At 35.6% G+C, this 26,965-nt stretch overlaps 1 protein-coding gene across 3 annotated transcripts in view; it reads left to right on the top strand.

Moving 5' to 3' along the window:
* The window catches only part of POU6F2 (POU class 6 homeobox 2), a 307,048-nt gene that overhangs the window by 42,018 nt on the left and 238,065 nt on the right, over positions 1-26,965 (top strand). For 2 of the 3 annotated variants that reach the window (XM_063177155.1, XM_063177149.1), the window contains exons 1-2: positions 15,237-15,248; positions 18,387-18,558. In XM_063177155.1, coding sequence (XP_063033225.1) covers positions 18,393-18,558 — 166 coding nt within the window. In that variant the 5' untranslated portion in view covers positions 15,237-15,248; positions 18,387-18,392. Of the gene's footprint in view, positions 1-15,236; positions 15,249-18,386; positions 18,559-26,965 lie in introns of those variants that run through there. The other variant, XM_063177140.1, reaches the window with a different exon arrangement.

Genomic DNA, 26,965 nt, shown 5'->3' with positions numbered 1-26,965 from the left:
TGCAGTAGTTAATGTGTATATATGTATCACTTTGATGCTGTCTTCATGATTCTACTGATTCAGATCAACATGTAGCATTTATTGATCTGTTCTGAAGGTATATCTAGTTTCAGAGAAGATTTTGATTGATTGTCCTCATCCAGAGTGAATTCTTTCTCCATCTCTCTAGAGTCTTCAGTGGCATTGGCTGTGGATAACAAGCAGACAAAAGATTTCTTTTTGAGGAAAAGATGTAATTGTACACGTGTATTATCATCTTTGAATTCCAAATAATTATTCAATGCCCTTTGTTTTTATCATCTGACCAACTTGATACACTTCTGCTAAGAGTCTATAAACTATTAGTAGTAGTATAGATATCTCTGTATGTCAATCCTCCATTCTACAGAATGAGATGATTGAAACTAATGCACTGCATGGAGTAGGAATGTCTTCTGTAACTTGTGTTGTTTGTTCCATCAGTAAAATATTCATCCCCTATTACCTTTTAAATTAAATGTTTCAGTTTTAAGAATTCCATTCATGGAAATCTATATTAAGCATTTAGTAAAATTATTAAAAACTTTGTATTTATTGATTTTTTATGTACAATTTTTAATATAAGCTATATATCCACCCCTTAATCACGACTGCCACATGCAAACATCAAATATATTGTACAGGTCAGGTTTAGGACCACAGCTCACTTTCCTATGCTGTCTAATTTCTACCTCCTCCTATGGTCTAAATGATCTCTGCCATTTTGTCTCTAAGTTCCTTCTACTTGCTGAATGAGATGTAAGGGATGTAGTCTTCCATCTTTTGTCTTCGCTTTATAAAATGAAATATTCACCACAGAAGGCCAAAAAGGAAAGCTATGAAAGCCAATCTTATTTCCTGAAATTCTCCAGTAACTAGATCTCTTGGTTAGATTCAGTAAGATGCCCATGTCTCTCAGGTTACCATCCAAAAAAAAAATCTCAGACTGTCTTGAACACTTTAATAAAAGCCATTTCCTCACTTCTTCCCATGCTATTAATTGGTTTGGGGCTTTTGTAGACCAACAATAATTCTCCCCCACAAAGCTGCTATGGAGTTAATTCCCTTTTCTGAAAATCTAAATTAAAAAACATGCTTGGAAGCTATTCTGCCAAAAATGCGTGCTTGGAACAGGGGATAAACCTCAGGACCTTGCAGAATTCAAGTGCCACATCACTTGTATGGCTCACTGAGAAGTGGAGTCTGCAATGTTGACTGAAGGGAGGTCTTTGCTTCATGCCAATTCAAGAGAACTGCCCTGGATGGCAGCACGGTCGCTGTGAACAGGTCAGAGTTCCTCCAGGTTTCTCCTGGAAAGTACACATCTGACAAATTTGTTTAATCTTCACTCACACTGTTGGTGTTTTCCTTTACCTCCAGCTTTCAAAATTTGACATAAGAAGTCTCTAGGCTGAAGTCTATTATTTTTAAGGTTTTCAGTCCTTTCTTCCAAGACAGTGATCCATTATAGTTGTTCAGCACTTTGAGAATCTTCTCCTTTTAAACTGGGTTTTATTACAGTACCTGATCTGAATGCTCTCCAGAAGTTGTTGAGAATGTAGAGTAGGAGCTCCTCTTAGACTAGCTATATTTAGTTATAATGTTATTTGCTCACAGTTTATTTCTTTTGGTAGACTTAAGCTCTAGCATGTTAAATATTTTCACATTATATAAGGATATTCAGTGTTGGTAATAAATATTCTTGAGCTACAAGGAAACTGAAGGCATATTAGTAATGAGTTTTTACCCCTGCCGTTTTGAGTTGCAAACAGGAATTGTGTGGCAAATTTTCTTAATGTTTAGTGTAAGTGTTCCTCTTTGGTATTTAGAATCTGGTATTTAGTATGTGGTTTGTTCGGTTTTTTACTTACAAATAAATGGTGCAAGACAAAGCAATGGGATTTGAAGCAGTACAGGAAGATAAAAATTTGACTTTGCTGTGAAATGATGATTTTTGTGCTCCAAGTTGAAGTTCTTTTCTAGGTAAATATCTATACACATTATTGTCCTTTGTTAAAAGTGTCGTACTAGTGTAAAGCTGTGCAGAGCACGCATACTACACAAAGTCAGATTTTACCATTGTATCCATGACTCCAACTGGGATACTAAAAGGGACGCAGCTGTGCATTGCCATCAACAATGTTACAAAGTGTGTTCCACTTTCTAGTCTGCCTTTTCAATCTCATTGCCTTAAATGAAGTGCTGAATTACACTTGAAGTATCCTAGTGAAGGCAAAAGGTTTAGAATAGTTGTTACTGAGGTCATAACTTGCTAATGATGTTAATATCATATACAAAGCAGGAGAGAACCCCCTTTGATAGTGAGATCCTAGGTTAAGTCTGTAGAGACATTTAGAGGGAAACCCAGCAAATATTTAACTTACTTTTGGAGAGGAAAATAAACACAAACCAATGTGTTCTTTAACTTTTACATTCATTGTCAGTGCAGTGTTTTACAATTTTTCACTAGATTATAGTGCAAAAAGTATTTATCTGACTCAGAGAAAGTTTGAGGTGAAAGACTTTTGGTGATATAGATTAGAAGACACCACAACTGTGCACAAATGTGCATTCCTGTGTTACATGTTTCTCTGTCCAGTAGATCTTTAAATGTCACAAACAGAAGTGCTTTTTGTACTTATCTTGATTTCACTATGTATGATTAGTCCAGGGATACATGCTTGAAGGACCAGTTTATACCTTTCAGATATAGATAAATGACTACAGTATCTTAAAGCCATAATTTAGCCACAGTATAAATATGGCTTTGTGTTCATTACAGCACTTCAGTTGCTCTGTCACACGTAAATTTGACAGATTTCTGGTTGGGCTTCCCTTAGTGCTTTTCAGTATGTTGTCATCTTTTCTTAAAAGACTGTTAGGGATGTATACAGACACTAGTTCATGTAGGAGAAAGAAACTATATAGATGGAGTGACACAAGTCACATGGAGTGATCACTAAACATTGGGGTTGGAAGCCCAGCAGAGGTGTTTACTTGTGTTGTCACTTGTCCATGTGATAACTCTTCTTTGTTTGTGGTCTTCCAGATCCCCTTGATATTAAAGGAAATGTGTGTCTTTCCAAAGCTTTACCTTACTTGTGATAGTAGTTGTGAGAGAGAGGTGGAACCTAATGCATTTTCATTTAACAATTTCTCTTCATAAGTGCACATTCACTTTTTGTTTTCTCTTCTTGTTTGTAATAACATAATAAAAAATAGTGGAAGTCTGCAACTAGAACTTTTCTTCAGAAAACCAGCCAGTTGAACAGTTTGTTCAACTGTTTTTATGGTTAGTCTGTCCTCCTTGTATTATTCAGTCGCTCTGCTGGAATCAGGTTGGGAAATGATGTAGAGTTGGGAACAGTTTGAAGCTTTGTACATCTGGCTGTGTGAGACTTCTAAAATTATAAATGCTTTAAACTACTAGATAGGGCAGATTTTGATATGATGAAGTCCAGGGAATTGCTGCTTAAGCATGCAATTCATGTTAATGCACCCCAATTCCTGGTGAGTTGCTGATTAATCTGAGTGGGTTATAGCATAGTGTCTCAGTAGCTTTTCTTTAACTGATACATGGAACAGAATTCAATGTTCCTTCACACTGAATATATGACCTTAGAAAACCGAAAAGGAGTCCATGTGTGATTTTTTGTTTAGTGTTGTGTTTTGTATTGTTTTATTTTATTTTATTGTGGCTTCAGATTTTTCCTTCCTTTATTAACTTCTGTTCCATACAACACTTGGACTTGAAATAGAATGAGATTGGTATTCAATGCTTAATACTCACAGTCGTCTAAAACTGGGATTTCTCCCCTTTCCCCTTGCCCCCCAGAGTTCGTGAGCTTTGAACTCCCTTTGAATTCGAAGCTCACGAATTTCTAGGCTTCCCACATGAAGAGGCAGTTTTGAGCCCAACAGTGTTACTTACGTGAAGACTAGGGTTTGTCTTTCCTGCTGTACTTTGGTGAGTTACGTAGGTAATATTTGTGCACAAATCTTGGTGCTACAAAACCAATCTCATTTCCTATCTAAGTATCAAGTCGCAGACCATTTAATGTTTTCGCTATTTTGACTGCACAAGTGAATCAATTTTGTGTAGAAGTGTTTTGATTCCATGTAGGAGTTGCTGGTTATCTTTTACTAGTAATCCTCTATGTAGGCCTGTGGGTGTACTACTTTACATTCTTCTGGAAACAAGCAAATACTTTGTGATAGTCACTTAAGTGGCCTTATTGTGCTCCCTAGGAAGATGCCCTACTTGTGAGTGCAAAATTGGTGGCACATGCTTATTGGGGAAAAAAAGCTTTTTCCAAAACCATTGCTACTGCTATTGCAGTAATGGGATATCAAACAGGCAAAATTGTATGTGTTGTCAATGTCTGCAATATAATTTCATTGACTTACAATGTTTAAAGTGAAGGCATGATGGTAAGCTTATATAAGGTGTCACATTGAAGTAATCACCTACCAACTTGGTTTTATGGCAAAAGAGAACATTTTAATATCCACGTGAATTCTGAGGACAGTCTAGCTTGCATGAAAACACAGAGATCAAAGTATATGATTAATCATTCTGATACTATAGTGCTGAGAAATACTTAACCAAAAAAGTAAATTAATGAAGTAAATGTGGGTAAAAGTAAATATGAAAGCTTATTTTAATCTGTGAATAAGAGTTTGGTCTAAAACCAAAAGAGAAAAGGGCAAAAAGGGGGATGGTTTAATTTTTCTTACCCCACGTGGCCCCTTATATTTATTTGGTGCTTGCCTAAATGTCTTTGCTTAGGCTTTTATTTTGCCAAGATTTCTCTTCAGCAATCTTCAGAGTAGTGTTTTAGGTTGGAATCAGATGATAACAAGGATACATGACCCGGGACTGTCAGGCCTGTGGGTTGAGCAGAGCTACCTGTCTGCGTGAAAAGGGAGCTCAAGCAATGTCACAGCTGTGCGGGTCCTCCACGCATTTTCCTAAATTGTAGATCTAAATCATAGCACTGGGGCTGGCTGGCTGGAGGCAAATTGCTTTGTAGCAGCACATATGATGCTGTGTTTGGATTTGTGACTAAAACAATACTGATGACACCCCAGTGTTTTGGCTATCACAGAACAGTGCTTGCACAGTGTCTGTGCTAGAGACAGGCAAGAAGCTGGGAAAGGACAGTCTCTCTGTAAAACCTCCCTGGAGAAAGATAATTTACAAGAGTTCGTAGTGATAGGAGAAGGGGAAATGGCTTCAAACTGAAAGAGAATAGGCTTAGATCAGATAGTAGGAAAAAATTCTATACCATGGGAGCCGTGAGGCATCAGAACATGTTGCACAGAGAAGTTGTGGATACCCCATGTCTGGAAATGTTTAGGGCCAGGTTAGCTGGAGCTCTGAGCATTCTGATCTAGATGATCTTAGTGTCTCTTCAAACCCAAATTGTTCAATTCTATGATACTGTTGGCATATCTGACCCCAACTGACCAAAGGGATATTCCATACATATGATGTAGTGTTCAGCATTAAAAGCAGGGAGAAAGAAGGAGGAATTGGGGTTATTTGTTGTCTCTGGTGTTTATCTTTTCAGGCAGCTGTTATGCACAGTGAGGCTTCACTGCCCTGGCTTGTCAATGGGAAGTAATGCTAAAACTTCCTTATTTTGGTTTGCTTGCATATGCATCTTCTGTTTCCCTTATCAAACTGTCTTTATATTGATCCACAAGCAATATCTCCCTCTGTTTATTTTCTACTCATCCTGTGGGAGAGGGGAGTGAGTGAGTAGCTGTATGGGTGCTTGGCTGCTAGATGTAACAGCCCACCAAAACAGTGCAAATTTTCAAGAGGGAACAGCTGCTGTAACCACAAGCAGAAATAAATGTGCTGGAAGAACATTTCAATAGGTTTAAAAAATAAGAACCACTTACTGTGACTTTAAGGGTATTGATAACTGCTGGGAAAGGGAATATTCCTGAGGAAAGTGCAGTGGTAGGAAGAAAAGATAAAGTAATGTAACAGGGTAGGGTCTGATCACAGCAGACAAGAACCCCTTTATTATTTTCTTGCCTTCCTTCTCTGCAATGAAGATCTGCTTTCCTAATTTTTCTTGAGCTCCTTAGGCTGGGAGAATGGAGAGCATGCAATGTAGCAGTCTGAGTACCAAGAGAGCAAGGAGATCTTTTACTCCTAGAAGACCCTTTGAAGTTGTACCAGTGTTGAGTTTGACAGGTACAATCAAGAGCTGCAGCAGCTCTGTGAAATGTATCAGAAGTGCCATCGGGTTAAGAAATGAGAGATGGATTTTCCTTGATGTAAGGAATAAATTGGTTAAGTTTGCATTGCTAGATTATTTGTTCAACACATGAGAAAATGGATATCTGTAGGTATTGAAAGCAGGTAAATCACTAAAGGAGTAGGTTAACAAAAGGAACAAATTGATGCAATTATTAATGGTCCACTTAAATATACTGAAAATTGTCCTAGCAGTAAATATAATTAAAAGTTTGTGAGTGTAGTTTGAAGAAAGTTTCCCTGAAATTCTAAGTTAGGTATTATTAAACCTTAGAAAAGCATATAGCAAGAAGGAATTCAGTTAAGACTCTGTGGGCATAGGGTAGATTATTTATGAAAATTTTTACAGAAAGGCTTTAAAGTCCAAATAGACACCCTTGCCCTGCTCTCTCCTTTGCAAATTTGTTGAAAAAATCTGTAGGGATTAGGTGACTTCCCTGGCAATGCTTCAGTGGCAAAACTGAGCCTCCAAGAGGCCAGCCCTCCTATTGTAAGCATCCCATGGCAAACTTCCTCTCCCACAAAGGAAAGACTATTTTTTGTTATAAGAGACTAACAGAAAGGCGAAAGGTGGTTTGAAGAGAGAATGATCTTGCAGCTGTCCTAGTATACTCAGGCTTGCTGCAGGAATCCTAAGGGGCTCTTTGGTTTTGCATATTGCAAACTATAAATACATGTAGTCTCTAGGTTCAGAAAACTAATGATAAATATGGACATAGGAATTAACTTTTCCTATAAGTACAAAGCAAGGATACTTTCTCCAAATATAAATTTCAAACACACAGTATCAATTTCCATTTGGACTGACACATGAAAATAGTTCGTAATGAACAAAAATTGTGAGATTGTGATCAAAACTCATATTCTGCATTTTATTGTTCTATTTTTGTATTTTAATCACTCTGAAGTTATTAATGGCTTATTAATATTCATTTTTGGGATGCTAATGTTACCAAAGCAGTTATAGTAATGATCTGCATATTTGTGCATGGGTTATGCGTATAAACAAAAGGAAAAAAAAAGTGCAAATTATGCCATGTTTTTAAATAATAATTTAAGGAAACTTTTATTTTCAAAAATTATATTTATTAGTTGTTTTTAAAAAAACATGAAGTCTGTAGTAGGTTAAAAAGTAGGTTAAAAAGTAATTTGAGACAAATAGCATTATGAAATTATGTTGTCCTATTTTTTTTTAAATAACTAAACTACATTTAGCAATACATATTGATATCTTGTTATGGATTTCATAACGAGAAAATCAGTGCCCTTAAATAGATCTCAGTGATTTTTCACTAGGAGAATTATGTGCTTGTCCCTGTTGAAGCAGGTGGCAGCAATTCAAAAGGCTTAATTGGGAAGGAATTTGGCCTGTTAAAAACTTTTTAATATATGTAATATTTACATGCATATGTGTGTTGATACATTAGACATACATGTCATAAACAATAATGGGATCTTTGGAAATATTTTTCTCCGGTTAAAACAGAAGGAAATCAACAGCACTTGTGAGTGTTCTCTGAGCAGAGCAGTGATGGTTACTCTTTTAGGGCAAAACTGAGCAGTCCAGTGATGTTGGCCAGTTTGCAAAACCCAGGTGTTAGCAGCAATGTGTTGCTATAGTTGCATGTTTTGATTTACTCTCTGATCTGATTTTTTCTTCCTTAAAATATTGTTTGTTTCAAAGGAGTTTCCTCACGAAACAATAGGGAGCCAATGGGAAATTATTGTATGGCAAATTTTTTTTTGTTAAAAGAGCAACAAACCCTCCAAAAATTCCCCCATCCAGACAGTATCTAATAAAGAACAGGACTGTTCATGTAAGAAAATATCAGCAAATCTGGGAAATGCTTCATTCATTGTTTATTGATAATCCGGTTACCGTAGTTGCAGCTAAAATGATTGGTAAATATTCTGCTGTTTTCCTGTTGTAAAGCATTAAACAGAAAAACTGCTTTGTGTTGGAGAGATCCTCCCATGTGTCCAACACATGATATTATTGCTGTGTGTGGTGTGTGACACATCCTTCCCACCTTAGGTGACACTCCCTACCTTGGGGGGTGTATAAGTGTACCTGCAACTTCCAGCACATTAAGACCAGTGATAAAAAGGTGAAGCACCCTTTGTTCTTTAAGTCCTTATGCAAATTACATTAGAAATATGAAGCTGTGTGATAGTTGAAGGCATGTTAAATTAGTAATACATTTAATTAGAAATTAATATGTTGTGGTCTAAAATATGGAAAGAAATATATGGTACCCAGGTGTTGATGAAGACCTGGTATGAACAAAAGCAACCCTGAAGATCTTTTTAATGCTTAAAAAAACAATTGCACTCATTCATCAATGAGAAAGGCTTGGGAAATATAGAAAGCATTGCATTATTGATCTGCAGTATTTGTGGCATCATTAAGTATGTTTAGCAGCTGTAGCAGCAGGTTTTGTTGTCATATTATTCCAACATAGAAGAATGATAGGAAAACTATTTGGGATTCTTCCTCCTGACCTGGAAGCTGCAGTGCATTTTCTAGTATCTGGAAACGAGAAAATAACATTTTAGTCTGTGAGCCTCAGATCAGGAGAGGCTTTCCATTTCTTCAAAAGATGGGCATTATTGCTTTTCTATTCTATGCTTGGAGTAGATAAAAGAAAATCTGCAGCTCCACCTCTAGAAAGTATGATATGAGTAGAAATGCCAGAAAAGAAATAATTTCCCATACTTGTCACTGAAATTCAAACGTGCTGTATTATGAAATACTCCATGAAGAGCAGACTAACTTATTAACACATAATACATATAATTGAGGTTGAGCTATGCTAAGTTTGGATTCAGATTTGGGAAGATGTTGGTCTTGTTTAGCAAGTAGAAGTTAAAACAGACTTTCTTCAAGATAAAAAGGAACAATTTTGGATTGAAGAATTTTCAGCAATTTTTGATTGTGATATTCTGGTGAAATCACGATTTGCTTCATATGATTTGTTTCAGTGTTTTAAACTGTATTTGTAAAGGATTTTAAAAGATTTGCAAAAAATAGATACTGAACATACAAACTGGTCTAAGTTATTACCATGTATTGTATTATAAATTATAACCATTTAAAAAGTAGCATTCAATTAAAAACCCATATGAAACTGGAGCTAAAGTTATATTACTTTAAAAATCTTCCGGAAAAAGTTCTCACTACAAAATGTTGCTTCATTGCGCTATAAGGGATTTGTACCTATTTCAACAAAGTTTCTTTTGAAGGTGTTACATTGTGGGTGTTCGAAGAATTTCTGGTGAGAGCTAAGGAAGAGATCCATACTGAAATATGAATCTTGATTTGTGTCTTCCTAGACCAAATGCAAGTAATTGAATTAACCACTGAGCTGGGTTTCTGTTTAACCTGTGCTTTGATCGTCAAAAATTCAAGTTAATGGTTTCTTTGTTTTACATCATGAAAATCCTGACATGTTATGTAAAATTAAATTTTTGTTTAACTAAGAGGAGAGCTTCTTTTAATCACTCTGAGTCCCTTCTATGCAGCCTGGACAAGTTTCTCTCTCATACCCGATCAACATTCAAAACCTATTGTAAGTTTGGTTTTGGTGTGATTCTGGATGTGCTGATTTTTAAAAGAAAGCAATTTTAGCTGAATTTTGGCTTTGATTTTTTTCATCCAAAGTAATTTCTAGCACGTGTATGGCTGACAAAGCCTGAAAAATGAAAATATAGACAAACTGCATATAATACCATACCTAAATTTCTGGTTAGGCCAACCTATTATCATTTGACTAGTTTTGGTAGAAATCCTAGTAAGAAATTTTACACCTTGGAAAGACTAACTCAAGTATGCCATAGAGTATTTTATTGTGTTTCTTAATTTCAAAGAGGTTATGGTCACTTCTTCTAATGGAGAGCAGAAGGATTATGATGATAAGAGCATACTGTAGGATCTTTTAACACATGTAGCATTATCATCTGGAAAGAGAGGCCTTGTTTTTAAGGGTTATTCAAAATAGAAACTGAGCAAATATTAAACAAGAAAAAATACAAGTTATAAAACTGGCAAGCTTATGAAAGAGCACTTGTAATTTGGTATACAGGTTCATGTCTTCTCATGTGGTCAGTATGGAGGCTAAAACACCACCACATGAAATAATTTTCAGGGTGAACAAGAAGGTTGGGGTTTTTTTATAGCAGTCTAACATTAGTTAGACACCTAATGTATTACACTAGGATAGAATGCTATTTTTTCCATAAGAGTAATGAATGAAATGAATGAATACCTTTATAGAATGTTTTGTTTTGCCTGGTTTTTTTTTTGTTTTTTTTTTTTTTTTTTTTTTTTTAATGGAAGATAATGCTTTCCTCTTCATACTAAATTTTTTCCAAGTCTTCTGGTAAGTTGGCCCCACAGTATAAAAATTTTAGTTATTCTTTCAGGCTTGAAATTTTCTGGATGTTTTCTTATGCTCGACATGGCTCTTTCAGAATAGAATTGACAGAGCATTGGGAATCATCCATTACTCACATGAAGAAAGAGCCAAAGTCTTGCTCCTGATAGGACCATCTTCTAACTAGAGATTTAACTGTTCTCCTACAGCATCTCGTTCTTTCAGAAAACCAGATGAAAGAAGAGTAGAAAATCTTGTGGTCTGATGATTTTAAAGGTCCTTTCCAACCTAAATGATTCTATGAAATGAGTGGGAAAAATCTATTGAAGGCTTACCCCACCATTTTGTTCCCAGTCAAAATTGCCTGTTTTGCCTTTGCCCTACCCTGATCTCTAGGGCCTGATTGTCTGCTTTCAAAAAATGGGTCAGGTTTTGTGCAACTCCAAGAATCTTTAACTAGAAGAAGGCTGATTTCTCTCACCACTCTCAGGACTTGTTATTTCTACTAGTGACTGTGTGCTATTGTCTATCATGTGTTCTGAGGAGTGTGGTAGCTTCCCAGAACAGTAGCTTCTCTTGTCTCTTGACCTGTGTATGCATACAAACTTTTCCTACACGTGCACAGATAGACAAGCTCCTTTCCAGTAAGGCAGTATGTAATTCAAATGTGGAATCATTATAATGAGACCAAGGCCAAAATGAAAACTCTCATTTTCTAATTAATAGAGAAAAGTTTTTAATAGCTTCACACTGGTACAAAATTATAACACAAGAGTTCTTGTAACAAGAAGAGCACTATGATCCTTAAATCAGACTAATAATTGTATCAGAAGCATTAAGGTCCACTTTTAAGACTTTAAAGCAATATTTAGAGTAAAGCTTCTGTGCTGTGTGTACTCTGGCATTAGTGATCCCTAAGTGTCATGTGTGTCAGGAAAAACACAAGGTATGGATTCATTAGTGCACATTTTTTTGCCAGCAGGATCAAGAAATGGCTTTTCTGGACCAGAGGTGCAGATGTCTCCTACAATTAATTATTGTTCCTTACTTTTTCTATGGTGAAACCAACATTCTTTGCCTCTCTTTCCATTTTTGGAGATTGTAGCATGGTTGCTGGGGTACATTTAGAGCAATAAACCAAACTGATTGTAAAATAAATGTTAATCTAGCTATTTACTATCAGGTGGCTTCTGTGTGCCTTTTCCCTGCAGCCTCTAGCTAGCCTGATTAGCAAATTGAAATTCTCTTGTGAATCTTTCATCTTGATCTTAATAGGTGTAAGAATATGTGCAATAGTATCATTAGGGAAAATAGAGAAATAGGGGAAAAAAAGTTTAGTGAGGGATTTTTTTGGTATGATTTGAAAACTCATTGTAGTACCTCAGTCTCAAGGCACAGCAAATCAAGGGACATTGCCACTTAAAATTTAATCTAAAAAAGAAATAAAAATAATTCTATTTTAAGATTCATGAAGCTACAATTAAAAGCTTTGTAAGTTTCTGTAAATCTTGTGTTTTCAGTCAGATATGTGTTATTCTAATTAGCAGGAACCATTTCAATTTCCTAAGAACTTAAAATTAAGTAAATAAATGAAGGAGACAGTCTTAAAATTTCTGCTTAACAAGAGAAGAATATCTCTATGAAAGAAAGTACCATGGGCAGTGATAGTTTTTCTGACTTCCCAAATTAAATTTTTACAGTTCAGTTTTATTCATAAAATTAACTAAGTACTGATTTGTTAATTAGTTATATTATGAAATGTGAAAATGAATATCATTGGAAAAAACAAAATGTCCAAAGCCACACTAGTATTGAGAAAAGGGAGAAAAGAAGAACTTTCTTTTTCTGCTACAGAGAATTTAATGAGGGGAATAAATACAATTCTAGCTGAAAAAAAAACCCAGAGACTGTTTTGGGGGACAATATTCATATTGAGTGAGATTAGCTGATGATATACCAGTTTTTTTGCTGTAAGAGAAAGGAGAGGTAACACAGAAGATTTTAGTAAGCTGAATATTAATAATATAGGTAAGAAACATACATACATAAATAGAGGCTCAAGATCAAAGCAGTGATGGGAGATCAATGATCATGTATCAGCTTGTTTGTTTTGCTTATAAACATCCATCTAAAGGTGGTGGTAGAGGTGACTGTGAAGAAAATGAGTTTTTTCCCTGAAACTTTTCCAGGGAAATAAGAGCCAGCAGGTAGAAATGGTCAGAGGCTAGCAGGGGACAAAAGGTTGATTCAAAGTAGTTTGCATAAACCAGTCTGTGGATAGCTTGGGACGGAAATATCAGCACATTAGTGACAGCAGATACAACAATGTTAAAAGAAGAAAGAATCAAAGAAGGTTGTCTGTAAGAGGCCTTTATTTATGGAAAAAAATTAATACCTCTAGAAGCAATAAGATGAAGGAAGAAAACTTTTTCATCAGAAGACCAATGGAGAAGGTAATCCTAAATTTCACTGGCATTTACCAAAAAAAAAAAGAAATCCAATCCTTTTCCAGTAGAGTCTTGTTAATGTATTCCTCACACAAAAACTAAGCTAAGGTACATCTTAGAACAGCTTTATCCAAGTTTGTAATTGTGCTCTATCTTGATTAAAAAATTTTGAAAGCTACAGTTTGAATAAATTTTTAGAGCAGTCATTGGAATAATAAGTAATTACAAAGTGTAAATTTTATGTTTATTAGTAGAATTTTTGCTCTCAAACAAATTGTGTATGTCCCAAACTGAAGTCTGTGCAATATCATGATTGGGGGGTTGGCGTTTGGGCAGGATTTATTTCATGTTTTGAAGAAAAGCAGAAAATTGATTTCTAATACTTCTACGGTAGAGAGGAAAAAAAAAAATCTGTGCAAATTAACTTCAAACTAAGGGCAAAATAAAAAGCAAAACAGAGGATCTTATTTTTTCTCTGAACTAGAATTTAGAAAGTAATTACATTCAGGGCAACAATGTTTATGGTGCAGTAAGTACAAAATTTAGACCACTGGCTAAATCAGTACATGAAGCCTTTATGAAGCTCTATTATCACCCAAGTCCTACATTAAGGAAGAAAGTAATTCATTTTTAGACTTCTGCCTAGGGCATGTTTGACACAAACCCTATACAGTTTCTTTTAAAAGCCGTCTTTGATTATTAAATAGTTTTGCTTAGAAACTGCACCTTTACCCTTAAATAGCAAAGGCAAAGCTTTTAACAAAGTGATAAAATGCTGTCCTGTACTTCGCACAGTCCTTTAGATAAGAAAAAAATAAAGGTTTTAGCTTTTAGAAGAGGGTGTGTTACCAGAACAGTAATTTGCATTTGTAAATTCACAGGATTTTTACTGTTAAATTAAGCCCAACAGCCAGCTTAAACCGTCAGGGAGTGGCAGAGCTGAAAAGAGGTGCAGCAGACACTGTAACTAAATTACAGCAGGTATAAGCCACCCCTTAAGGGAGACACACAGCAAGGAGGACCACTTGCAGCACAAAGCTGTCAGGGAGATCTCATAGGAAACAGGCAAGTCTGGAAGTACTAGTGCTGGTTGGACAAGAAATAGATGACAAGTTATATGAGTATCTGCAAGAGATGTGTGTATAATTTGTCACTACATGTGTGGTGTATATACAGTTATCTTTTGAATAAGAGGATTGTGATTCCTTAGTCCTCTCAAAACTTGAACCCTGAAATTCTGAAGCATTATGTGCCTTTGCCTCTTACTTAAAGCATATAAACCCTTTTGACAAAGTTCATCTTGCTGGTTTTAAGCATTCTTAGACTTTTCAGTTTTGCATATGAAAAGCTGAAACTTTTGTGCGGCTGTCAGCGAACAGAAGAGCCTGTGTTACAGTGCAAAATGCAATCTGACCTGTAGCACCTTCCAAAAAGCAAATGCTGAGTGTCAAGCCCACAGACATCCAGTGCAGAAGAACAGGTCCTGACAGTATTAGCTACTAAAAGTGCATACACAATTCCTTGCCTCAATTCATCCTCTCCAGTGTCGTGGGTCCTCTCTGGGATGGACTTGTAGGTGAGCAAAAGAAGAGGAGAGGGCTTCTGGGCCTGCAGCTGTCATAGCAACTACTCCAGTTTTTTTTTTTTTTTCGGGAGGCCTTAGGAAATATAGGAAAAACCCCTTTGATCACCAAGGGATTTTGTGGACTGGGCGACTTGCTGTGCACTAGAATTACAATTTATTATGTGTTTTGCAAAACAATAGTCTTTAATCATGCATAATTCACTGCAGAACAGAATGTTTTTAAGCACAGAAAGCAATTGAAGGCTTGGACATAACCTGAAGTTTAAAAATGTCCAATTTCTAATATGTTTTTCAAGGAAACATACCTCTCCTTAAGTCATCATTTAATTGATTTATTTAGTCTTCTTGTAGACTAGAAATTTGGAGAGCATCTAATCTGTCTGTTTATAGAGAAAGTTGTTGTTCATTTCCCACCTGGCAGAGAGAGCCACGCTGGGGGCTAACTACAGGTCCTTGTGCTGCCCGAGGGAGGGGGCAGCAGTTTATGATAATTCACTTTTTATAGTCCTTGCCTGTGTGTTTGCAAAGCTGTTTTAAATTCACTGCTAAGAGTATGCCCAGCCATGTGAGTGACTATGTTAGTGTTTACTGCTGTGCAGGTCTCAGTGATACCTTGCAGCAATGAGTTCAACAGATTTTCCACCACCCACTGTTTGGAAAAATATAATTTATTATTATTAGATTTATAACTTTTTCCCATTTCAATGGAGACACCTTTTCTCCTCAGATGAGTTAGGGTGAATAGTTTCTGATCTACATTTTCTCTCTGCTGTTTATTTTCTTGTATCCTTTGATCATGCTCATTCTTAGTCACACTTTTCTGTAAGCACTTCCAGTCCTTTTGATCAGTTTATCATTTTTACTACACATTTTTCTGATATATATTTCTTAGATGGGCTAACCAGAAATGAACAAAGTACTCCAGATGAGGCCGAATTATTGATATACATAACAAATAAAATCCTGGCTCGGTTGAAGTTGCTGTGAATTCACTGTCATCGAAGGGCTGAGGTTTCTCCTAGCACTGTCACACTTCCCACATTATTTTTCCTCCCATTTTTCATACATTCAATTTCAGAATCTGGCAACTTAGACTTAATCTAGAATCCTACAGATTCCGTTAAATCCATTAAATTGCTGTTAGTCCTCAGATCAGGAGTTTTTCCCTGTGGACATGATTAGTTTCCTCCTCAAATTTTGATGAGGAAAAAGGTCAAATTTTGTCCTGATTCACATTTGTTATGGGTGTTAGTAACTACTCTTAGTTTTGAGTAGCTGAAACTCAGAGAAGCAGCACAGACTGAAACAATGCTGTTTGTGTTCACAATGACCTTTAGCTGCAAAACCCGCTAAAATACATTATTTAGTATATGAAAGCAAACAAATTTTTTGCCTCAGTAAATGACTGTCCATAGTGCACTATGAGTACGAGGCTAAACAACTCTGAGTTTTTTTACAGTGTCTGCAAAAGAAATCTGTTGGTTTTTGTTTCCTCTCCAGAAACATCTAAGAAATGTTCAGGTTGTTGCTGCCTAATAAATACAGTAAATGAAATGTTAATAAATTGCCAGCAATTTAGCCTGACAATAACATGGATTGACCAAATTGATTAAATTGATTATGTTTCATGTATTTACAATATGTAGACACAAGCCTAATTTATTTTCTGAAGGGTTCAAGGTAGGTATCACTGGTATAAAAAAAGGCAAAAACAAAACAATGGAGTAATGTTTGTGGTTGCTATCTGCAATAATCTAATGCTGACAGAGAGCAGTATTTTATTTAGTAATTAACAGTGTAAAGGGAAGAGAAGCTGTCATGTTGGTTCTTAAGCTGGGGAATGTGATGAAAGATGATATCTGCGATCTCATCCTTTCCACTTGTTTAGGATTGTCAGAATGAGAAATGTCAGCATTATGAAAGCTCAGCTCTGCTCTTGATATGATAAAACCCTTCAAAAGCCAGTCTTTCTTTCCCTCTCCCCCTCCTTTCTCCCTCTCCTGCTTGCACTTGCTTTTTTTATTTATCCTGTTTTGTTAGATGGCAGAAATATAATTCTTTTCTTTCTTCCTATTATAAGCCTCCATTTTTGTTTTATTATATGTTTCACAACCCCTAATGCCCCACTGAAAATTACCTTGTTAAATGACAGTGTTTCAAAGCCATGAATCCTTTCCACCATTCCCTCAGAGGTTTGAAACAGTCAACAGACTGTAAAGAATAAATAATAAAAAAGTATTGATTATTTTGATGACTGTGAGATTCAATTAAGTATTAATTTTGCCCTCCAGTGGACCTATCAAGGTATTCAAAAGGGAGGATTCGGCTCAACTAAATGCGTGCTGAGTGCTTCAGCCTTAAATAGGGAGAAAATGTGTTTACCTACAGTATTTGAAGAGGAGTGCATTGATGCACAGAGTCCAATATTTAAGTGCTGTGCAAATTGAGCCCTGGTGACAGTGACATTGTTTTCGGCAGTATGAGTATTGACTAAAGAAGAGCATTTGATGACAGCTTAAACTATTTGTATTGATTAACATTTTCATAGATTATCATGTGTCATATCAAATTCACTTTTCAGACATGAATACATTAAAAAACCCACAGGCGAACATCGACCAATGTGAGGACGGGACAGAGGGAACATGCTAGCCAACCTACTTGCTCGCTGGTCACCTGTTCTCTGCATAAGAACCATTTAGGCATGAACTTTGCAATAAATAGCTGCTAGAGAGATCAACAAGGTCACTTGCTCTTTTTCTCTTTCTTAGTATTTTTTACTCTGGTTTCTCTGCTGTCATGATATTATGCTTATTATTTTGCAAACGGAATAACTGAGTGTGCTTGGAAATAATACCTGACCCCCAAATATCCTCAATGAGCAGAAGATAAAACAGATTCTGATCATCAAGAAAAAAAAATTAGATGTGTACATATGTGTAATGTTGTATGGGGCATATAATGGTGCAAACACAAGAATAATTGCAAACTGTACGTGTAAGTATCTTCCCTAATTTTATCTTCTAGAAAATGTTTTCTGTGGGTTTTATTTTCAAAAGAAACATTAGTGTTTGTGTCTTTATGGACTTTTGGAGTATAGTATCCCAATGACAGGAAGAGTTAGAAGAAAATTGTATCACTTTTTAAAGTATGTAATGAAATGGCTATTTGATGCTGTGTATTTTCATAGAAACGCTGTAATGCTAGAAACTGTGCATTTGATTTTGTTAATGTTATACAGCTGAGGATGCCTCTTTAAATCACTATGGAGCACTCACAGGGGGCTCCTCTTCTGTGGTATCGGAGCATATAGGAATTTCTTCTCTTACTATGCTAAGGGCAGAGTGAGGTGTAAAAACATACACACAAAAAAAAGCACATCCCACAATTAAAGCTGTGTTGGTTATGTTGCTTTCATAGAAGTTTTTCTCCAAAGCATCCTGAATCTCTCACATGCTAGTTGAGCTTTAATAGGGTGGGGAGTAATGGAAAACTCATTGGATCTGTAATAGCTCTTCACTTGACTGCAGCCAGCAATAACAGCAGGAGCAGCCAGAGATAAGAGAGAGAGAGAGAGAGTGTGTGTGTATGTGTGTGTGTGTGAGAGAGAGAGGGAGTGGAAGAGAGAGTATACGCACACCAAAGCTGCCACTTTTTTTCCCCCTCACTCTTTTTTTCCCCCATCCTAGGATCCAATGATAGCTGGACAAGTCAGTAAGCCCTTGCTGTCACTGCGGAGTGAAATGAATGCAGAGTTGAGAGGTGAGGACAAGGCAGCTACTTCAGACAACGAGCTGAATGAGCCCTTGCTTGCGCCTGTGGAATCAAATGACAGCGAGGACACTCCCAGCAAGCTCTTCGGTAAGTCTGTCTAGGTATTTCATTTCACTGCTACCATGTTGTCCGGAAGAGCAATCTTCCCCTGTTCTTTTTTTTTTTTTTTTTTTTTTTTTTTTATCTTCGCTCAATTTTCTTGTAAGTAGGAAAGAGTAGCTTGGAGCATGCAGGCACAGAGTCCTCTGCTCCTATTGCAACTGGTTACCAGAATGACAGCATCAGTCCTGAAAACTTTTGTTAACAATGGACGTATTTAGTGCAAGTTGCAGATGTTTTATGAATATTTTGAACCATGGACTCTAACATAAAATTGTGTCTGCATGTGTGTGTGTGTGTGTGTGTATCATTTTCTTGGAGTACTTTAACAATTATTGTGGTAGGTGCTGGTGTGTTGCACATGCTACCAGCTTTTTCCGAGGCTTGATTAAACTGAAAAGTTGAAATTTTTTAATGGTAAAAATAAATCTGACTGAAGAGAACTGAAAGATTCTTGTAGAAAACACTACATACTGAGTAAACAAAGCCTAGCAAGGGTATTGCACGTGGAGCTAATGTTTTTGGAATTTAAATTAGAAATTAAATATTCCTCCTCAAGCCCGTGGAAAGAGAGATTTCCTTTTGATTTTTTATTCATTTTGGAATAGTCTAAATTGCGCCAGATAAGTGTAACATTTCACAATCAAAACAAAAGCAGTGAGAGTGGCACTCCAACACAGACATCTGTCATTCAAACGGATGACACCCTGTAAGCCAACTCAAGCAACTCTGATCTCTAATCAGAAAAGGGAGCAGAGCTGTTGAGGCGCGTGCTTGAGTGATAGATGTTGATAGGTGTCTGAGCTGTAGCAGCACTGTATGGCACGTTGTGACATTTGGGGTTTAGAAGGACTACACTCCTGAAGAAGTCCCTTTTAATTATTTCTATTTGTGACCTGAGACAAACCTTAATAAAACAGAGCACTTACTTACTTTTTATTATTCTATAGGTGGAAGTTCAAAGGGAAAAAGGTCTTGTTTAAAGGGAATGCAGCTCTAAGGGAGAGGGGGTGAGAGCCCATTTTCTAAGATTCAACTTTTGATTTCATAATCTGTAAGGAAATCTGTAGCAGTGTTCAGATTTCAGTATTCTACCTACAATAAGAGCTGCAAGATTTTTTAAAAACAAAAGAACACGTGCAATTGTATATTGTAATATTCTTTACACATTACTGAAACATACAGCAGAGAATGTTTTAATAAATAACTTCACTACAGATGCAGGAAAAATAATAATTAAACACCCACAAAAAATTAATTTCTGGATTTTAGTATTGACTGTTACTGAATATCACATCCATTTTTAAGCACCCTCTTAGTAATCTTTGTTTCCATGGAAAACATAATTTCCATTAGCAGTTTGAATGTTCAAAAAGCATATAATCATTATTTTTGCCCATTTTATCCAGGAAAGAATTATAATGTCTAAAATTCAAAAGGCTATCTAGAGTAATATAAATATCTTCAGCTGTGTTTATATGTTTTATTTGCTCAAATGTTTAGGCTCCCTCTATTAAATACAGCCAGGCATATAGAAAGCAAAAAATGAGCTTTAATTTCAGGATAGTGAAATGTCTGTTTGTTTTTCGATCAGGCAAGTATTCTAATAAAAGGCAGGATATTTTTTGAGCCCTTGTCATTTGGATGTTCTACAGTGGTAGTGAAATATACACAGACACTTTCATTAGAGTTGTCGTGTGTGATATAGAAATGATGTGTAACCATATCTTGCTCCTTTCTGGGCTGAAAATATAATTTATCTCACTAAAAGCACAAGTGAAAAAGCTAAAAATTCATATATTGTGCTTTTTCTATTGATGAATGTAAGATGTTTGCTAGTCTGATCCTTATACTGCTAAAAAGATGTCCCCAAGTAAACAAAAGTAGGTGAAATAGTCCAGCTGCTTCGGTATGAACTTCTTTACCATTTATTGAGGTTTTGTTAGAATTATAACAGATGCTACAGATCTATTAGCAACAGTACTTGTCAATTAATTTTAGTAACTTTTATAACAGAAAAATGATAGGGGGAATTTTGATATATTTGAGGATCAAATTGAGACAATGTAAAATAAAGATGATTAGATGTTATATCACAGTGCATCCCTTAAGATACATTTGCAGTAAACACTAAAAATTATCAAGTGCAGTTGTGTTAAAGCTCTGATACATAAATATGGAACATCACCACCCTATAGTTTTTTCTTTGTTTAATGCTATGAATAGCATGTTAGGAATGCATACTTTGTACTTTTCTTTGCAGTGTCTGAACTTAAATTATTGTAAACATATTGACAGGTGTTGACATAGAGAATGACAACTTTCTCCTTCAACCTTCTTTCATGTAATGGGAGATAATAAATATCTTTTTAAAATATAAAAATTAATACATATTGTGTGAAAATTTTCCCCAAATCTCTTAAGCAGGTGAGGGAGGAGCATTTTAGAAAGTCAAGAGGAGACAGGTCCCTAGAGAACAAAGTTTTTCTACACTGCTGCTTTTCATTTTTTTTAAGGATTTGTGAAAATCATGTACTGGTTTAGTTGGAAAGAATGACCAGCATTTGTGTGTTTTGTTGATGGTAGCAATATTTCATGAGTCTTATTTTCATATAGATGAACAGACTTGAACAATGAGATGCGAAGAGCTTTCTTTTCTTTTACCAGACACATTCTGCTTAGCTTCTTTTGATGGATAAGTTTCTTTCTGCAAAGGCCTGCCTTTCTCATCTTTACCTTTTCCTAAAATTTACCTGCTTATTCTCAAATTTCCTTGTTCTGGTATTTCACTGCATGCCATGGAAACAGTGGGTATTTGTTACCAGTCAAAATGGTACCTTTTCACTAACAGTCCCTGCGGCCAGTGAGGAAAAGGCAGGAGCACAACTAATTGTATTTATTTTTCAAGAGAGGCACTAAACTTTTGTTTCTCTTATGGGTGCTTTGCTATCAGTAACAAAGTGGATGAATGCTGCAGCATTTTAAGTCTCAGAAATACCGGCATTAAGTAAAAGTTCCTGATGACTTGAAATAGCTTCCACCTGAAATTGGTGTACAGGTGTCTGGGAAGATGCACTTTGCCACTGTGTTGCAGCTGTTCCCTGTGGGTGAGGACAGGAGTTGCTGTGATTGGAGGGGTTGCTGTTGTTTGCTGGCTTGTTTTCTCCTGGTGGTGGTGATTTTTTTTCTTTTTTTTCATTTTTAGAATTTGTTTCTCTTTGAAAGAAAATGCTGTCCCGTAGTCCAGGAGTCTGTAATCCTCTACTTGTGCATTTATACCAGTGGACTCTTTTGAATTTGCATTTTTTAACTTCACGCTAAAGAATGTTGATACTGAAACCAGAAAAAAGTAGAGAAAGTCATCAAAAATTAGGTGCAAAATATTGGTAAAGGAATTTGTCCTGAAACTCATTACCTCAAAAATACAGTTTTGAAATGTGGGTTAGCATAGTTACACTGTTTTTGTTACAGAAATCCCAGTATGAGATTGTGAAGTTGCTTTGTAAGAGATATTGTGGTGAGCTATTTATTTTAAAAAATATTTGTGAAGTAATAGCTCCTATTTTAACTACAGAATCTAATTAAGTAACATAGAAATTGAGTATGGCTCTTGACTTTTCTGGCAGTGTCATTTTCAGATCAACTTGCCTTACTCTGCAATATCCTTCAAAAGACTAGCCCAGGCCAAATGCCACCAGTCTTCCAACAGAAAGCTTTTCTTAATGTTAAGTAGCAGTTTCACTTGAATAAACATATTGGTATTTGATCCTAACTTAACTAATTCTACTTGTCATTTTTAATGTATTTTCAAACAATTCGAGTATAAATTATGAAGTATTGCTCTGAAAAAAAAAAATCTTAGAAGGAAAAAAAGCACCCATCATGTTTAGCTGTGTGATAAATTGATTGAGATTCAAAAGCTGGTATAGACACCAAGGGTATGTTGTATATAAAATTCTCAGTAGGGTAAAAAAATCCCAAGAATGAAGTGGCTGATCCAAGCATCAAAACCCCCTGTGGACTGAGGCTGACTTTCCTGGAGTTAGATCTAGTCCTTAATTAATGCTTAATTGAAGGCAATTTGTGACATAATTAGATGATGGGGAAAAAAAGCTGGGAGTGCATGCACTCGCATATTAAGGTAATTTTACTGTATGATAAAAAGTTATTCTTTGAGATTCAGTCTGTAGTTCTATGAATCAAAAATAAATAAAGCTATAAGTGTATAGTGAGGGCAATACCAAGCCTCTAATTTTGAAGCAGAAGTGTTTCCTATTTAATTATTTCAGGACAGAAAAAAAAATTGACTGCTAATCTTTTTTTTTTTTTCCTTTGCTGGCAAGGTTTTGTTCCAGTGAAATGAAATCTTAAGTTTCTTGTGCTGGATCTGATGACTGTGGTTTTCTTTGGTTCATTATTGGGCTTTTGATCTTTTCATAATGCTGTGTATGCTTGAAATATGGAGTGGGGATATGGGAGTTAAATGAATCTGCACGCATTTAAATAAACAAGTTTTTATTTTCAAACCTCTGCATTGGCTTTGGTATTTTATTCTCCTTTCCCACATTGTTACCTGTGTTTCAGAACTGTGTGCATCCTTCTATATAACCATACATGTATATGCTGCAGAGAAACAAGGTAGAAATTGTTTCTGGCTGATTATGTTTTGCTAGTAGATCCCTTGTACTAGTCTTTAAAGAAACATATGTTATATATATATTTTTTTTTTTTTTTAATTGGAGTTGCTTTGATTAGAATTTATGGGACTGGAATAATTTCAGTTACAAAGGATAAAGGACTAAATTGTCTTTTACCTCTTGAGACAGTGGTCTCTGCAGGTCAGAGCAGAGGTCATTGCCAGGTTGCTGTGAGGAAGCTGACATTATCATCCTTAACAGTACATCTAGCCTGTGGGGGCCTTCAGACGATGAGCTTTCCTTTCATCAGTCTATTTAAGGATGATTCTCAGTGGTTTGGTTATAGCCTCAAATTTTAAAGGCCTATAAGATCTCTGCCCATCAGGAACAGTTTGCTAAGGTTTGGTAATTTCAGTGGAAGAAGGCAATGTGTATTTGTTGCTCTTGATGCATTTTAAAGTGCTAGTGAATATTTCTGTTCTGATAGGGAGGTTCTTCCTATATTCCTTCCTTCTTTTAGAGGCCTCAGACATAACACCTGAAATATGTTTGTTCTGCATGTAAAGATTCTTCTCTCTTCACATAATTTTGTTCCTTAATTTCCTCATTGTGGGTGCTTTGTTCTAAGACACTATCAGTTATCCATGCCATAGAACTGATCCTGTTAGTGCTTGAATGTGTGGTACTTCCCTTAAAGCAAATAATCTGTGGATTAGGAGCCCTATTTAATTACAAAGACTGTGTCAATGAGAAACATTAATGGGTGGCATGTTTGCAGGACTGAGTCATCATAGAGTCTTGTAAATTCATTTTGTAAAATTTATTGATGTCTTGCTTAAACAAAGAGTAAGTTTTTAAACAACCCAGAGATTTGGCTATGTGATTGATTGTTATTTCTGAAGGATATATTTTACATGAGCATTTTTAAATAGGTATTTGCAAACAGGGACTTGAATTACTCTGAATAATGCTGTTGTCTGATTTCTTGGCAGAAGTCTTACTCTGTCAGTGGGACGTGTACTTGTGAATGGGGAGTAAAGGCCCATTAAAACCAAAATAGATGTTATGACAATTTAAACATGAAGCATGATGGAAGGGTAAGGTAGAAAATCCATCCTCAGCTTAGCTTTCCTGCTGTGCTGAGGTACTGCAGGTAGCTCAGGCTGTGGTGGTACTGGTGCTAGCACATATGCTCTAGCTCTGGGGAAAGCAGAGTTTTAGTCACTTAGCCTGTGATGAAAGCAATATTGGGCTGATAAAGGACAGGTATGGCAATAAATCGCCCTGCTTGTATGGAAATAAAGAGGGGACTTGTAGCTGTCCCTGAATTGTGACAAAGACAGACCATTTAAATGAAAAACAAAGAAAAACTTATACTCAAATAAGGTTAAGTTAATAGTGGTTTTTTTAAAGTGTATGCTATGTGTTTTTAAATGAGTCTTGAAGTCTCATTTTCTGTATTTATACATAGAACAACTAACATTAGAGAGGGAAGGAAAAACCAATTAAATCCTAGTATGTAATTGGTATAACTGAAAGACAAAAGGTTAATTTTTAATTAATCTTTCTTCTCTCTGAAGTTATAAAAATAGCAACAAACTTGTTTAAAAGCAACATAAATGGCTGGCTGTTTCAAAGGGGACGTGCTGGCTACTAAACAATAAACAGGTAATTTGTGAAAGAACTGTTAGATTCTTTGATTGAGATCCTCGCCAGTTTGTGTTTCGAGATTAATAATAGATCAGACACTTGCACATTTAAAAAGGAAACAAATGTTAAAAGGAAGGATAATTATATGTTTTGACTGGACTTCACATGATTAATCAAGTTCTCCGTAGGAACGTGCAGGTGAGGCAGATGGCAGCAAAGTTAGATTTGCCCAAATGTACACATGGCTCCACTTAACACCTCTCTGGATTTCCTTATGCTAAACAAAGAGGCAGCAAGTGCTTATACCAAACTGGCACCCTGTCAGGGCAATCTGTATAAAGTTTCCTGCTGTCAGGTTAATAAATTTTTTAAAAATATCTAAAGGCAGAGGTAGCTGTAGGAAGCTCATAGGAACAGTTGCCATTCTCCTGTGGATCATTTTTCTCTTTAATATCCTGTGTAGCACTTGGTTTTCCTTGTGTTGTCTTCCTAGGTTTTTTTTTTCCTTGTCATTTGTAGGTTCTTCTTTGTTTTAATTCTTTTTCTTGTGAAACTGTTTTTCTGCTGGATCCACCATCTGTGGTCCCTTTTTGGGGGGAGAGATGGTCAAAGGATGGGAGCATCAGCTTTTTGGATTTTTATACTTTGATTTAATTGCATATTCATTATATTAAGGTTTCTTCCACAAATGGTTTGTTTTCTGACTTTTTACATGACTACCACTAGTACTTCCATTAGTACTTACAAAATAACATTATTTTGTGAGTTACAAAAATATTTCTGACAAACTCAGAGGTAGCAGCTACATTCAAACGATGAAATGAGAAAAATAATGCTAAACAGGGACAAAATCAGTATAAAATTAAATGTGTCATAATTTGCAGGTTTCAACAGGAATATTATTTTTTCATGTAAATATCTTGGTATTTTTAAACCACAAAGTCTTGCTTTTCTCTTTTTCCACCATCTAAAAATCAAAATCAATATCAGTATGAAACAAAGAAAGATTTGTATTGTGACATGTCCTGCTTTATGTTGTGATACTGCTTTGATGCTCTCAGAAGCCCTTTTATTTTGAAAGCAGATGTAATCTAAAGAAGAATAGTACCTCATCCTGTCTGGCTAGGTAGAATGTGCTGTTTTCAGAGAGATTAAAATTGGGTTTGTTCTCTAGATTTCAGGGATATCTATATCTACCAAATCAATGAACAATGCACACTCCTGTATTCTAAAGCAAGTTTTTTAAACTCTAAACTACTACTTGTCTATGCCTAAAAGAAATTTGGATTTCTGGTTGTATTTTAGAATTTAAAAAAAGAAGAATATACAATATTAAGAAAGAAATATATAAAAAAAGAAATATATAAATATACAAGAAAGAATATACAATATTAGGAAAGTGGGAATTTTGTTTTTCTTCTCAGATAGATGTCCTTTTTTCAGAAAGGTAAACCATCATTTTAATTTCTGGACAGTTTGACATTTTCTTACGGAAATGTTACATTTCACAAAACAGTAATCACCCTACTTGAAATGGATTACAAAAGTTAAATATATATTTGTAATATATATATATATATAAAACAAATGTAATATATATTCATTAACAGCTAGTGTGACTGAAATATGACATTCATTATTTTAATGCAATAAAAAAACTCAGAGTCCTAAAACAATTTCACGTTACACTGAAGATTTGAATGTTACACAAATAAGTAATAAAGATTTTTGCATTAGGAACTGCATTTTCTACAGCTATTTATCATTAGATTCCTTCTTTCAAGACTAGCATGGAGTTTAAAGGATGGCAGTAGCATTCACTTTTAAAATATTGGCTTTTAGGAACATCTTTGTGCTTTTCAGTTCAGATAGTGGCGGTATGGTTTGGTGACCATTAGAGATTCTATTAAATAATTTTCATTTTCTAGCTCAGTCTCCTATCTGTCGTAGTCCTACATTTTAAAATCTTGGGTTTAAGTTGTTGAATATAGAATTACTAGCAGTCAGTTGCTTTCCAGAGGACTTTGAAGGAAGTCCTCTCCCAGAGTACATTGGACACCCAGCCTAGCTTGTTATTATCGCCACAAACACCAAGGCTTGTAAAGCAG

The sequence above is a fragment of the Melospiza melodia genome, chromosome 1, assembly GCF_035770615.1.
Source record: "Melospiza melodia melodia isolate bMelMel2 chromosome 1, bMelMel2.pri, whole genome shotgun sequence".
Taxonomy (NCBI): Eukaryota; Metazoa; Chordata; class Aves; order Passeriformes; family Passerellidae; genus Melospiza; species Melospiza melodia.
Note: the sequence above shows the minus strand (reverse complement) of the source record. Positions and strands in the feature narration are given on the sequence as shown.